The 16,586-nt window shown below is 40.6% G+C and overlaps 1 protein-coding gene across 4 annotated transcripts in view; it reads right to left on the minus strand.

The window, feature by feature from the left end:
- Positions 1-16,360, minus strand: part of LOC135235901 (cholinesterase-like) — a 57,823-nt gene extending 41,463 nt beyond the window's left edge. For 3 of the 4 annotated variants that reach the window (XM_064301907.1, XM_064301908.1, XM_064301906.1), the window contains exons 1-3: positions 16,185-16,360; positions 2,587-4,101; positions 2,009-2,169 (exon numbers count right to left, since the gene is read on the minus strand). In XM_064301907.1, the coding sequence (XP_064157977.1) occupies positions 2,009-2,169; positions 2,587-4,088 (1,663 nt within the window). In that variant the 5' untranslated portion in view covers positions 4,089-4,101; positions 16,185-16,360. The remainder of the gene's footprint in view (positions 1-2,008; positions 2,170-2,586; positions 4,102-16,184) is intronic. The other variant, XM_064301905.1, reaches the window with a different exon arrangement.
- Between the last annotated feature and the right edge of the window lie 226 nt (positions 16,361-16,586).

Raw genomic sequence — 16,586 nt, forward strand, 5'->3', positions numbered from 1 at the left:
CTGTTCTTTTTTGTTGACAGTATGTGATGTTGATGGGCTGATGAGGAGACCTGCGTGAGGTCGCTCCTCTTTTCTAGAACACTTAAAGTAGGCTTCTTTTTGGGCCATTAGCTTCCCTGATCACACCTTAAGTCGACTGTCTCAGGTGCCCTACATTTGAAATATGAAAGTTGAGTACACCTCATCCCAACAGAGAAAGCCCAAAAATTAATGTAGAGCCATGAGTTAAAAAAAGGATCTGTGATAAATGAGGAAAAAATAGAAAAAGGAACTCTGGCAAAAAAAAAAAAAACTGTGACATTCAAGCCTGGCTGTGCCTTATGTTAAAATGTCCTTAACATAAAAGCAGGACATTTTCCATCACTCCACTTCCAGAGGTCTCCAAAGGCAGAGCAACGGATCTGTGCAGATTTCACACAGGGAAAGCCGAGTGTAAAAACTGCACCTTGAAGTTCATTTTCTGAACTCTCCCTAGTGAACAACTTCCTCTGAGCAAAGCTTCAGCAGTGCTCCTTTGTTTGTTTGGAAACAGAAGCCTGGGTTTGCAGGTGGTCGTGAGCACTAGTGAGCCAGGAGTCTTAGGGAGACAAACCTCCCTCAGGAAGACAGATACTGCAGCCCTGGGAAGGGCAGCAGGTTGGTAGTGGGTCTGTCTAATCACTGTCCTTTTATGCATACGCTTGCTGGGCTTTTTAATGGGCTGTATTCAATGTCTCATGTCATGACTGAAAAGGAAGTTAAATCAATTTTGTACCCACTAAACCCGAAAACCTCTCTGAATTTTCAGTCACAAAAAATGTATCAAAAATTGTATATTTAACAGAATAAAAATTAAAGCACACTGAAGCATGAATTTGAAAAATAAAACCTCTATTAGATCTTGGTTTTTAGATGTCTTTTATGGATTAGCATTCTGTTTTATCATCCACAGTCTATAAAACCCTTATGAAATGTCTCATTCCATTGACAATTGACAGTGATTGGGGGAAAAAGTTTGTCAAGCTACTCAGTGTAACAAACTGAAAACAAAGTATGTGGCACTGCACTAGAAATAAATAGGACCGATTAATTCCACCTTCTTCACTCTGTCAAATCCCTTTCCCAAGACTTCAAAGCTTGAAATTCCAATTCAGTTCTCGCATCTACACTTGATCACATCTGAATTGGAACTGACCACATAATTTCAGTTCAATACAGAACTGACCCCTGTTGACAGATCTACAAATAGAAAACATTACCAATACCACTCATCTAAGAAGGAACAGAAAACAAGTCGCACTCATGTGTGTCGGTGTGTGTGTGTCTGACGGTATAGAGGGAGAGAGAGAGTGAGAGCAAACTCATGTTATCAGTTGCGGTGTATTGTGGTGGACTGTCTCACTAAAACTTTGTAAAAGGGGAATACAATTTTCTCTCAATGCTGAGCACACTACACCATACATGGAATTTATTTTGAAAGAAAGAAAGATAAACTAAAACTAACATCTGTTTTCAGCTGTGCCTTGGGAGTGACTAAATTTGACTAAGTTCTACATTTAGAAAATTAAGCAGTTTTTGGAAGTGGCCTTTAAAGGAAAAAAAAAAACAGAATATATAAACAGCAATAAAATTTCAGTAAGTTCGAGCGATTTGTTTATTAACAACGAGCTTGCCATGAAAAATGATAATATGTCTGTGGTGAATGTTTCACACATGTTCACACCACAACTAAAATGTGAATGTGACAGTTCTTAATCCAGAACAGTAAGGGCAAGGATTGTGTTGTCATAATGAACTCTCAGAATAATTTGAACAGTATTCATGCTCTAATATTACATCTTTCTGAAGCGAAACCCTCACACCCACTCAAACTCCAACATTCATCCCCCTGACAGCACACAGCATAAGTACAATGAGTTTTGTACAAAATTGTTGTCTTTAAACCCCCTGTGCTAAAGACAAGCAGTGTGACGGAGATTATGGAAGGAAAGTCTAGCAGCAGGAGGGGCACTGTGGAGGTGCTTCTTACCTGTCATGTCCTGGAGTTTGGGGAGAAAACTGTCCCAGAATTTGCACTGCATGGCTCTCAGTTTTTTGAGCGTTCTTGGGGAGTCTGAATTCAGTGAGATGTACTCCTGAGTCCCGGCACTGAACACAGGCCAAGTCGCTGGCCCCGGCACATTTGGGTTCCTGTCAAAAACGAACCCCCCACTGTATGAGCTGACAGTGATGTCTCCTGATAAATGGTCTGAATCATACAGTGTGATGAGGTGCATGACAGAAAGAGAGGTACTGTCATCAGCAAAACCTCTCTCTTAACACAGTGGAACCTGAACTTGAACTACTAAATGTTTGTGCCCTCCATCACCATCGCCTACTGCGACGAATGAGATCATCTCCTTTTGGATCCCTCTTTGTTTTGGCACAAAACATTGCCCCCAATTGGAGTCAAGAGTGATCCCTTTTGTCTCTGTCAAGTGAATGATCATTTTTTGTTCATATGCATTACTGTACACATACTCAACTACTACAATCCGTTTTATCATTCCAAAGATGTCTGGTGTACCTGCATTTCACTTTAGTACACAGTGCTGGAGAGAGACTCACCCGGTCCTGGCAAAGTTGGCCCAGTACTTCATGATCTTCCTGCTCATGGCCTCCTCTTCCACAGTGTATCCCAGGCTCCGATTGAGTGGGAGGCCAAAGACAAACTCGATCTCATAGCCGTGCATCACGCCCATCCACGGTGGCCAGGTGTTCCTGGAGGAACGGTGGTCAAAGAAGTAGAGGTATGCATCATTTCCAAAGGTGGCAAACCTCTGTGTGACCTCCAGCAAGGGGCAAGTGATGTAGTAATCCCCGATGATGCTGTTGAGGGCGTCGCGGTTCTTCTTTCCATTGAATTCGTCGGTCCAGTCTGTGTAATAAAAGGCCACTGCATCCCGGGCGATGTCACTGAGCCCTGGGAAGAATAGTCCAACCACCTGCAGGAGGTTATCTACGGTGATGAGGCTCTCATGCTCAATGCTGAACCCCGGAGCCCCATACACCAAGAAGTACGTCCCCTCGTCTTTGTTCACACCCAGTAAGAATTCGGTTTTTTTAAACTGGCCGGACTGGATCAGAACGCTGGGCAGGTCGGGGAGGAAGTCGCCGTCCACAGTGGGTATGAAAGCCGATCCCACAGGCAGGTGCTGCTTTAGGACGTTGTGCTGCTGGCTCACTATCTCCTCTGGCCCCAGCCTGCGGAGGCAGTCCTCCATGCCGGTGGCGCTCCCGCTCTCGCAGTCTAGCAGCCTGGCCAGGGCGATGGATCTGTTCCAGGCCTCGCCCTCTGGGACGGCTGCCCAGGGAGCGTTGACGCTGCCGCTCTGAAGAATGGCCCGGGTGAACAGGGCGTGACTCCCCGGGGACAGCACGTGGAAGTTGACAGAGGCGGCGCCGGCGCTCTCCCCGAACAGCGTGACCGCTTGCGGGTCACCCCCGAAGGCAGCAATGTTGTCGCTAATCCACTGCAGAACCATCCTCTGATCGAACAGCCCCGCATTGCCAGACACCCCCTGGCTGCCGGGCAAGGCCAGGAAACCCAATGCCCCTACCCTGTAGTTGAAGGACACCACCAGAACTCCTTCGGTGTTGCTCAGGAACCGTCCGTCATATACCTCGAGGGAGGCAGTACCCGTGGAGAAGCCGCCCCCGTAGATCCACGCCATCACAGGCGCGGCATGAGGTGTGGGGGAGGGCACCCACACATTCAAGTACAGGCAGTCCTCGCTCATTCTGGTGTTGGGGTTCCACATTTCTGCCCCGGGGAACCCCGGAAACATCTCATCTCGGTGCTGGTGGCAGGTGCTGGGGAACTCATTTGCTTCCCACACCCCTGACCACGCCTTACAAGGCACGGGTCTTCTGAAGCGGAGGTCCCCCACTGGAGGTTCAGCGTATGGGATCCCAAGAAAGGCTACAACGGATCCACCCGGCACTGGGACCCGCGTCCCCCTGACTTTGCCTTTGTCTGTGAGGACAGTGAGGTCATCCTGACTGCTTGAGAGGCGGAGATATTGAACAGCGAGGAGGACCAGGACATACATAAGATATGTAACTGCCATAGTCAGCCCAAGCCTAGTGAGAGGATAAACAGATAAAAGAAGAAAACATATTTATGTTTGCCAAATGAATACACAAAAAATAACATTTATATCAGCTTTTCTACATTCGCACTGGATTAGAAATTATATGATTATGGGAATCTTTTTTCTCTCTCATGAAATCAAGAAATTGGCTGCCTTTCTCTACACAGAGCTTAAATATATTACACAACAACAAAAAAAAAGTAGGCCAGGGGAAGGCTATTAATGACACTTCAAATACAACTGATTCTGAGTGAAAAAAAGAAAATCTGACTCCTCTGTAACTCATTCAGTACCAGACATATCCTCTGCTTCTCTTACATCAGATAACTCAGCTTGTGGCAAAAAATAAATAAATAAATAGAATTCTAAAGTTAGAAGTCCTGATTGCTTGCTGAGATAGTGGGTAAATCCTGCTTGATTAATATGGCCAGCTTCAGCGAGACAGATTCTCCCTGAGGCCTTGGTCTCGACACAGCTGAGCCTGCAGGAAACAAGACATACCTGGAAACTAGGGGAGGAGCCTGCTTTGGTAACAAGGTTTTTCAGCAGAGATATTGTTCCAGGAAAGGATGACTCACAAGGCTCCGGAACGTGCATTCATACATCTGGACATTCTCCAGAGAAACACAGGGTGAAGCAAGGGTCTCTGTCCAATAGCAAGGCCCCAACTGGGATTTCAGCCCAGAATTATGTTTATCACAAACCCTGTCCACCAAAGTACTAATCCATGCAGGCACGCCATTTTCAGATTTTAGAATACAGACTTGCACAATATAGTTTGCTATTCAAATGAGGGAACACACAACAGTGGAAATCAGAATTGAACTCCAGTGAACTGGTCACATCAGCTGATGGCACCATTACCAAAATTATAGACTAATGTTGTAATGTACTGTGTTTCCCTCAATCTTTTTTATGCGTGCCTAATTTGAAGCACTTTGCAATTGCTCTGCTATTATTTTAAAATGCATTTATTTTCTGTAAAATGTAACTTTTATGGACAACATACCTTAATGGATACAACATGGTGACACTGAAATGCAACATTTTCAATTGTACAGCATATACTATGAAGTCTAACTAGCTTGCTAATGTGAGCCTGTGAACCTGGAAGCTTTTTAAAGTGACACGTAACACCATCCAAACTACAGATACCAATGCCTGGTTATTCTCCCATGGAGAAAGCAGAGGAAATGTAATACAACCCATGATTATTAACCATCTGAAGAAACATTAATCTACTGAACATCATGCATTACAAATTCTACTGAGGAATATCACTTATTTGTACACAGAATAGGTAAAACACAACAGTTTTCCATGAAGCAATCATTTAGGCTATTTATACTCAAAAACCCAAATGCCAAAGAATTCACCTAGAAACTAGACAATTGTTTTTGTACTGTACAATCTGACATTCTGTTGTATAGTATAAGACCCTGTTATACTCCATAGCGGGTGGGTTCTCTCCAAATACACAATGACACAATATCTCTACATACATTAAGTCACCCATTGAAAACATTTTAGCTTTATGAAAGACATTTGTAGCTCAGCCATGTATTTCAGTGGACTGGTGCAGATTTCCAATTATAAATGCCAATTATTGTGCATGCTCTGAGGTTAAGCAACTCATGTACTGTACTGCTGGGGCCATTTTGGGCACATTTAAAATCTTTCATGTGTGTAAAATCAGGTTTACTATTTTAAATCATTAAACAAAAATCTGCTTACAATACATACAATACTAAATTGCTGAGAGAATATCACAAACTGAATGCATGAGATCTTATGAAATTGATTCTACAAGATAAATGACTTAATTAGGTCAAACATAGTATTTCCCTTTATTAGTATAATTTGATTAGAGTAATTTTTTCTTATGTTTCACACAGTATCTGTTTGCTTATACAACATCATCTGATCCACTTTAATGAACGGGTTATGGAATAACTAGGCATCTGAAAGTAGAGATTATGCAAATGTTTTCATTTTAAGGATAATTAAAAGATTTTATACTGCATTATTTTTGCATGGATTCTGTTTACTACCCTCATTTACAGTTGGTGGCTGTTGCTAGGAAGAACATATGAACAAGCTAAATTTACATCTTACTCGCATAAGAGCTCTGGTTGTTTTTTATGGAGTATCTGTTTCAGTTATTTGAGAGCTCAATATGCATAGCTGGCCGTACTTTGGCCACGGGAATTAGCCGTATCTGTGTATGATCTGTGTTAATGGTGCAGAATCTCACTACCATTCTTTTATCTTGCCTACATTACTACCGCGACTTGCATGGTGGAACAGCAGGGTGAGTTTCCTCTCATGCATTCTAAATGAGCCCTTTACCCCCACGGGGAATGCCAAAACACAACGCAAGGTCAACCAGGAACGGACTCATTTCACTGGACTAATGCCCCACTGTGCTATAACCAAAATCACCATAAACAGACACCATTATAATTGCATATTTAAAAATGAGGTAGCCAGTGTGTATGTGGAGTAAACTCTCTCTCCTTTGCTCTTACACGCAGAAACACAGCACTTCCTTTATAGGCAATTCAAAGAGAGCAATGATCCAGCTCCAACAGTGAGAGGGGCCCAGTAAAGACAGCACTTAGAGAGCCAATGCCCCAAAGCCAATGACATGCCACGCTCACTGATATCGTCTGAAGATGAGTTTTACTGTCAACAGGAGGGCTGCATTTCAAAAGAAAGGTCTTGTAACGAACAAATGAACAAAAAAAGGTTGAATCAAACTATAAGCTGCTATCTTGCCACCCCCTTTGTAATCTGGGCAGGAAAGATAAGCAAATAAGCTGATGACACTTTTCCCCCCACAATTTATCCCTGTAGCGTTAGATATTAATCAACTCTTGCATTGGACACAATGACTTGAGATGAGAAAGGATTGGTGCTGCAGACACTTCTAATTCAAATGGCCTTCACTTACTGCCTGCTATCTCCTCATCTGGACAGTTAATGACCTTTTAAGACACAGTCCGTGGGAGAGTGGCAGCACACTACTATTTTAAGACATGTCCGCAGACAAATACCACCACGACTGACGCCTTCACTTCACATCCAAGCAGACATGAACGCTACATAATTATCACGCAGTCAAATCAGATCCATTCAAAGGGAATGTTAAGCATTGCCAGCATCCCGGGGCCTCCTTCTGCATTGTGCCACAGCATAAAAATGGAAAATGCATGCCTCAATTCAGGGTGAAGAGCAGTGAAAGAGCACAAAAAAAAAGTACAGACGCGATGTTTTCCCAAGATGCCCATTTCTTCTACATCATTACGCTTATACTGACTGCTGACAGTTTGATAAGTACAACCACACTCCACAAAAAGAAAATAAAATAAATAAATAAACGTGCAAATATGAAATACAAAAACACACACTCAGCTACTGCATTATACGCAGACAAAAAAAAAACTGTCAAAGAATTAGAATAACGTCTTCAAATGAGTCAGCCACTTTGCAAAATAGGGTTTTACTGTCTCAGGAGGGCAGCTTTATTCTTTCTGCTTAGACACCTCTCCTCTCCTCTCCTTCCTGCCAGATGAGGCCCCTGAGTGGTGTGCATATAAACAGGGATCTTTCACAGAATGCAAGGTGGAGTACCTTGGGATTGTGGCTGAAAATCTCAGGAGTGCCCTTGCGCTACCCTTAAATCAGAAATGACAACACAAATTAGGGAATACATTATTATTATTATTATTATTATTATTAATCACACTAATGATATAAATATTACGCAAGTTACGACAAAAATATTGCATCAAGTGCTACTGTAAATACTAAATGGCAGGTAGGCCAGAGTATGATTGTTTCATGCTGAAAAGGGGAGAGCGTGGTGCTTATATCAGAGCTTTGTGCTTATATCAGAGCTTGTGCCTATGACAGGTGCTACAACTCAACAGTCGCGTCGCTGAAGAACTCAGCAGGAAATCTCTTTAACACAAATAGATACATTTGTGCAGTCTTAGCCCATTAAATGCAGTTGAATGAATCATTTGCATTGCCAAATGCAGAATACAGTGCTCCTCCTTCCATCATCATTATTTTTAAATGTACCGTTATCATGGAGGCCCATTGGTTCTGACTGGCTCATGGGCTCACTGAATGTGAAGCTTTACTACACTTTACCAGACACTGCCTTTCTAAATTATCATTTGAACCCAATCAGCTGTCAGCACAATGTGAAAATAATTTATTTTAAATAGCATTTTAGCTGTTCAGTCATTACCTTGAGTTTTTTTACCACTATCAACAATTTGTTTCCCTTGTGACAATTCTCACTAGCTGTTTCTGACTGTTGAAGCAAATTCATCTTTTCAGAGCTAAAAATAACTGCGTCTCATTCTTCCACATCCACCAAGACAGGTGTTTCCACACAAACTGCTTTGTCAGTGAAATGTAAAACCAAATGGTTTGAATGAGCCACACATCGTGAGTGTAACAATGATACAAATTAATCATTTCTACAAAAGAATTATGTTTTTTTCTTTCTTCGCAATTTAAGCAAGATGAGAGGTAAGCGTCTCTTTTACAAAATGCAACTGTTTCCATTACCCTTACTGCTAGTTTAGGAGAATTTTCCCAATTTTTACAAACTGTCATCTTAATACAGTAAATGTCTAATGAAGGTCAACAATTTGTATACCTGTTTCCATTAATAGTCACTACTAAATCTGTTTACTCAACATTTTCTGCTAAATTAATTTTAAAAACAAAAAACTGAATTTCTAAATGAGCTTACCTTGGAATTCATGGATCTGGGTAATTTCATGAATTTACAGTTTAGTAATTTTGTAGACACTTTTAGCCAAATTGGCTTACAAAAGTACATTTCACATGAGGTTGTCTCAATGTGTTCAGAGAAGCTCAGCTGGTCATCTAGGGTTACATTAATATCCTTAGCTGATTGGGAGAGAGACACTACACAGCTATTAATAGTGACTGAAGAATCAATCCGTGGGAACCCCTTGCTGGGAGTTACAGATAAATGTCTTCCCCCGTTTAAGCTGCAGGCAGTGGGTGGACATTGAGGCTGCAAGTTGGGTGTCGGAAGGAAAAAATCTGAAAAGTTTCATGAGCATAGGAATGATGTGATATGCCAGAAAAGTTTAAAGAGAGAAGAAGAGAAGAGCCCTGTGGGACACTATTCAAGATGGGGTGGAGGAAGGAGACGGATCCCCTCTAGGTCACCTGGTAGGACCGAGTCAAACTGTGCAATGGCTAGGATTCCCACCTCAGCAAGGGATGAGAGAATGATCCACAACTGACAGCACTGCATGCAGAAGAAAAGTCTAAGAGGATGAGGATGGAGTTGAGGGACTTAGCTCTCACTGACTGAAGAGCCACTGCAAGAGAACAGTCTCAGTGGTGTGGCCAGACTTGAAACCTGACTAGTTTGGGTCAAGGGGTTATTCTGCTTGAGATGGAGACAACTGGTTGAAAGCTACATGTTCAAATGTTTTAGAATAAAAAATCCTGTCTGTTTGGTATCTGTTGCCACATCCAGGACATTATTAACGGGGTACCAAACCAAGTTGGTATCAGAAAAAAATAAGATCTCAAGGTTTGATTCCCAGATAGAAAGCAGCATCTGGAACGTGTATTTCTCACATGTATTACCCAAACAAGCAGCATGTTTATTATAAACTCCCTCTGCAGTTGAATTAAATTATTCTGTATTAGTTCATGGTGGACAGAACAAGAAAAAAGAATCTTTGTTATATCGAAAAATAACACAATTATTCTGCAGTTATTTAAAAATAATATCAGGGGTAATGTTTATAGAAGGAATTCTGGCAGGAAAATCATTTGTCATATAATGGTTTTACAAGGGAATTAGTCATTAGCATGGCTGGCTAGAAAACTGTGGTAATTACAGGCTGTTTTGTTTTTCTTTTTTTTCAAGATAAAATGTCAGAAACACATGAATACAATATCAGCATTAGAAATGATATCATGGATACAGCTATTACAAAAGCATCCTGATTGTCTGTATTTGTTTCGGTATGGCCTGGATTTAATGAAGATTTGTCATTAGCATTAAATTAAATATGAAAGAAAATCCTACAATAATTTCAATGCAAACACATTTTGCCAATAATTCTGTTTATGAAGAAAGCTTCCACTTTCATTTCATCTATGTATATATAATTTGTGCCCAAAGCAGGGCTGAGCATCTCCAATTCCCACCCCAATTTGCTAATGGTCAGTTATCTGCAAGGGCAGCCGTGTTCATGCTGTGAATGCTGCTTCTGATTCAGGAGAGTGTAGACATCCATAATTTTCCTCAGAAAAATACTTGATGATGCCAGCTTTTCAAAGTACAGAGCTGAGTTGGAGGAATACCTTTCATGACAGGTGCTAGATCGACCAGTGGGGGTCGTTAGAGAGCAATGAACACTGATCCCTAACCGAATGAACCGTGCCATGCCCACTGGCACCGTCCGAAGCCCATCCAAGGCCATGGGGCTCATCCATGCACCACAACATTGTGCCTTAACTGAATGAGCCATCCAACAATCAGTTTTTCATTTTAAGACAATGTTATGGACAAACCTTAGTGGAATTCATGACATAGAGAAACAAATACACACATAATCATAATGATTTTTTCAGCTAATTCCCTTAATTTACTGAATTGGAAGGGAAATGCACCTGACCCCAACTCTGGTAGCTATGGCTGTTATCATTATTTGTAGTTTTGTATGATTTCTATGAATGTTATCATTTGTTATCTAAATTATCTCATTAATTTTTAGTGCTAAAAATAAGTTGCCACATCTTTAGAGATAGAAAGGCCTTGGTGTATGCGCTGCAGACATTTTTAATCATTATTTACAACCCTACAGCTCAAAGACCAATATGTGCAATGGCACTAATGGGGAGGACAAGGGCACTGTGATCACGGGCCCTCCCGGGGCCCAACCCACAGGCTCTGCCTTCAGTGAGGTACGGCACACTGCGGACACACAGCCATTCCACACTGCCCCCAGGAGAGTTCCTCTCAGAGCCCGGGTGTGCTTTTCACATGTTTAATGGGCCCTGAAATACAAACACAGAAAAGCGGCTGCCAAATCAACATGCAATAACGCACTGAAGATGTGTTTTCCTATTGTCTTTTTCCATTTTATTACAATATATATTATATGCATCATCTTAGAGATGCTCGCTGTGGCTACGGTATCAGGTTCTGTACAATCAGTGCTCGGCATGCTGGCAGAAAGCCCAGCACTGGCGCTCTCAACACGCCAACTCAGTGTCTGCTGTGCCAAAGGTTTAAAAACATGTCACATAACCAGCAACACAAGTATATAAATACATCGGAGATACTAAAGTACTATTACAGTAGTGATTCACACCAAGTATAAATTAATGTTGCTATTTATATTAGCTTTAAAAAAGCTATTATATATAGCTTTCCTATTTATTTACTTCTATCAGGCAATGGTGAAAAACAGAAAAAGACAACTGTCCCTTGTGTATTCCAAAACTGCCAGTTTTGTGGAGAAAAAATAGGGATAGACAACATCGCCCTGTAGGAGAGAAGAAGGTAGCGTTCCAGAGAGTCAGAGTAAGTGTGAGTGAGAAGGGACAGAGAGAGAGAGAAAAGGAGGACTGCTATCGCACAACCTGAGAGTGCAGCTGTCTGCTCTTGGTGAAGGAGAAAGCCTAGCCCACAGTTTAGAGAACAGTGACCTTGTAGAGTGCCATACTGCCAGAAAGAACAGCCAGGCCACTGGCACTAGACCTACAGCACAGCCTGCCCATTCAGCACACCACCAGGGAAATCTGAGAAATCCCTGTAAATCCAGATTATGAACAGGGATCTTGGGAATCCGTTTACAGTGGAAAACAAGAGAAAATATGTGGCATTTCCTGTATGAGGCGAGAAAATAGAGGATTTCCCGTTGGACACACTATAGCATGTACCTTCCCATTTCAGAGATTATTATTTTCAAAGTTCAATGCTGAAAACACAGACACCTCTGGTCAAAAACTTTGGAGTCATACTGCAACAGAACTATTACTGTTCCTCTGAAGTGAAACATAAAAATGGAGAGGAAGAGGCAGAAGAAACCAAGTTCTTTTTTTCTATTGTCAAGGGAATGAATCGGGACAATAGAGGTGTTGACTCACCATGGTCTGGAGGGGCCCATGAGTACATTATTGATTAAAATAATAATGTTACCATTTTCAATTATGAATGTAAATATTTCTATAATTATACATTGTTTTATAAAGATTTTGTTTGTTTTGGCACTTGTGAGGGCTTTACTCAATACAGCTATTTGTAAGATCTATCAAGAGTCCATTATCGATATTTCTGCTTGATATTTCTTATATTTTTTCACAATTTATTGTAAGTTTTATGCTTAAAAATTTGAAGGGCAGAGACCAGTTAAAGCAAAAAGGAAAACACTGAAATAATAAAGCTTAAGCAGTGTTTGTTTCCCTTAAATTCTATGTCTCACATTTGTATTCATTTTTAAATATTGTTTGTGTTGGTGCTCATTACTGCAACCTAGACAAGCACACGTACTCCTCTGAAACATAATGTTAACCCACAGCCTCTTCACACTCTGCGGTGCAACAGTTAAGCTTACACAGCCATTTCAACATTGCAAAAAAGGGTGGTGCTAGTTTTAGAACAAAAACAAGGGCATGGCAGGTCATCTTAATTTTCTCAAATCCAAATGACTTTAGTTGGGCCTGTTTTCTCAAAATACCTGCCTATTTATGTCACGATTCAATGTTTCGACACAAAAGGAAGGAAAGAGAAACAATACAATTAATCTAAACCATCTGGTTAACAATACTGCAACAGCTCCCAGATACGGGGCACTGTCGTGCTCAAAGGTTTTTGAGAGGATGCTGATGACATTTAAGGAGACCAGAACCGAGCCACCGCAGTCACTGCAGTCACAATGCCACTGCTTCCCTTCAGTCTTGGAGGGGGGTCTGGACGGCAGTATCTCAGAGACCAGAGAGAGAGAGAGAGACTGCAGAGACAGCATGGGAGAAGCCAGTTGACATAATCAGTCAGCACAGCCAGATGGTCTGCACTGCCCAGCCCCGCCCTTCCCACATTACACAGAAATACAAAACATATTGATGCTCTTATTACAGTTATTATTGCAGTGGCAGTTAGCAAATATTGACCTTAAATACTTACCATTGTTATGAAAATTTCAAATATTGTCTTTCATTCTTGCACAGATGATCAAAATCAGCTTATACAAAAATGATCGCTGTATGTTATGTTACATGCTAAAATATTACCAACGGCATGCTACTAGTACTGAACAGTAATTTATGACCAGTCAGAGGTAAAGAAATCACAAGTATATGAACACATTCATAACACTGTCCCATTAAGAATGTACTACAATCTTTAATTTCCAGGCATTTTGTCCCCCACAGAGTGAGGGTTGTTACATTGAAGATGGAATTAATCCAGTCACTTGCCTTGAAGTCATTATGAGTGAAATGAGGTGTTACTAGTGTTTCTAGTAAGGTCATTTTGTTTCACTTTGGTTAATATGTTCCAGGTCACAGACTGAAGAAGGAAAACAGGGGCCCATACTAGGCTAAAAGTCATATTTTTAAAAGTGTGAGTATGTTATTAAAGATACTTGTCCTTCCTAAAAGTTAGCATGTTCTTGAAGCACAAAATGTAAAGAAATAAACTTCACGTCCACGGTATGCAAATTGGAAAACTGGTTTGATATAGGCCTACTGTAAGTGTAAATTTTGAAAATTGTGTGAATTAAAGAGTAATCTTCTATTTACGATTTTGGACCAGCAGCACATAGTTGACTTATAAGATAGCTTGTTAAACAAGGTTTCAGTCTGATGTTATACAGTAACTGTTGCACATGAGCAAACTAGCTAAGCAAACTAGCTATGCTTTGGATAAAAAGTGCTATATAAATGCAGCCCAAGCAAAGTAGATGGACAAAATCACCAAAACTCCACATGAAAAGGACTTTAACTTTCAGGTAACTGAATCACAAATGCAAAGGTAGCTACACAGTTGTGTTATATTAAGCTGAATGCCAATTTGCATGTGTCAGCTATAAAGGTCTGACTATCAACACTTCTGATATGCATGTTTCCAAAGAAACATATGGCAACTAACAGAGTTCCAAAGAGGCCAAATAGTCAATACCAAAATAACAAGGGCATAGGTCACAAAAACTGTACAAATATTTAACATAATATTTAAGAGGAACAATGTAGATAACAACATGTGTCAAACATGAACAAACTGCATCAGTGAAGAGGAACTGTAGTTACAAGTCACAGTTCATCGACAGGGGCATACAGACACTTACCAGCACAGATGTTCAGCACCCTAAAACTACACCCTCAAAAATGAGGTCTGTCAGCACATTCCATTCCATTTTTACTTTATGTTCCCTTCTCTGTTCACATACATTGAGAACAAAAAGTGAGAACAGGAGCTTCAAATGCAGTTGATTAGCTTGTTCCACAATTTACCAACAGTCACATCTGGGATTAGTAGCAAATTAAGACCTCTGCGCCCAAATGTCTGAGAGCTAGTAGGTGGTGTGCAAACTCTCCATGTTTCACAGGTGCAGGGAAGGGGGGGTGCAGGCAGTGCAAGGGTATAGTACTGTGCTATCAGAGCCTATTAACTTTACTGTACTGCTGACTCAGCAATACATGCATTACAGAAGATAAAGAGAGACAAAAAGTTTACTGTTTCAGGTCTAGATAGAAAATTAGAAATACACACACATATTTATAGTCACTAATATGACTATGATACACCAATAATATATATTTTTCAAATCTTAATTCTTTTATATAATACTTTAGAATGTTACCAGTGCTTCAAATTTGGGTTTAAAGGGAGCTATAGTAAGCAGGCTAACCAGCTATCAATCAATCATTCAAGTTCATTTTGAAAGAATTTGCAGGGTCCTGTCTAGCTACCTCTTTGCCTCTGTGGATCGGTACCTAATTGTTTTGCACAAACTACTAGTTGTTTGCAACTGTCTGATTATGCAGGCAAACAGACAGTTATCTCTAACTTCTCACAACTGCTATCTCCAGACAGCCAGAATTTACAAAATCCTGAAAGTTCCATACACTTTCAGAACGTGGTAGCCTACTGATGACAATCTGCAGACTTGTAAAGTCTCCTGAGTGAACAGGTATTCACATGCTGTACATAGTAGAATAATAGAAAATTACTTGTGAAACAATGATTAAAGGTCAGAAAAATAGTTAACAGTGAAAAGCAATGATATTACCAAAACTGAGGCTCAAATGAATATCAAGACATTAACCAGCATTTTATCTTTTGTTGCATTCGCTGAGAGATTTTTTATTTTATTATCTCAATATATGAGTTAAAATGGGGTTCTACTGGACCAACTTAACCACATCGTTATCTCCAGAAATGGAGCACCGTCACCTGTTCGCAAAAAAAGTAACTGACTTTCGGTGTAGTTATATACTTATCATATGATATTGCAAATGAACCGGAGTCACTGACTGCATGGCCTCGATTATTCACCATTGTCACGTTCCAAGCAAACGATATACAATGCCAACAGTTCGAATGACAGAGTTCCGTATTTCCATTTAATGATACATAAACCAATTTGCATGCACCGAAGCGCATAAAATAAAATCAGTTTCTCTAAACTACCATGAATGTACTAAACACGAAATAAGCGAATGGATACGATTTGGCACAATCAGATGTATCCCACATAGAAAATGACTGTTGGCTGATAAAACTTTGGTCAACTTTCCCTCTTATGCGCATGTTTTCTTTAACCATGATTATACTGTAACATTTATGACATCGAGATTATGAAAGAACACGTACAATCTATAAATAGAGCACACTCAATTCCAACTCATTTTCGTACATCTGGAGGCACAGCACGCTGCCAACAATCACTTTGCTTTCTAAATAAGGAGAAAAAAGGGATTCCGTAAGTAGCAAGCCAGCTTAATGCCTAACACTGCACAGATAGAAAACAATAGAGATATAACGACGCTCACCTGTTCTTCTACAATTGGTTCTTTGTCTCTTTGTGTATTTCATGCATGGGAGAGCTGTAATAGGCTATTTGCGGATTTATTAATGGAACAGAGCACAATTTTTTTTCTCGGTTACCAGGCAGTACTAATACATTTCACTAGCTGTAAAGCACAAGAAACCTCGCGAGCGTTGGACACGGTGTTATGATTGCTTTGTCGAATGCAAATAACTGTGGCTGAATGCTGCTTGATATTTTATGAAGTCATGCGAGACGTACGCCTGTTTAACAAGCCAGTTGATTTTTTGTTTGTATATTAGATTTATATTTTCCAACAACTGGAAGAAAAATGGATCATGCAGTTACTGTGAACTATCTACCGTAGATATGTTAACAGGCCTTCCCACAACGGGAGTTTAAAATA

This window comes from Anguilla rostrata, chromosome 12, assembly GCF_018555375.3.
Source record: "Anguilla rostrata isolate EN2019 chromosome 12, ASM1855537v3, whole genome shotgun sequence".
Classification (NCBI taxonomy): domain Eukaryota; kingdom Metazoa; phylum Chordata; class Actinopteri; order Anguilliformes; family Anguillidae; genus Anguilla; species Anguilla rostrata.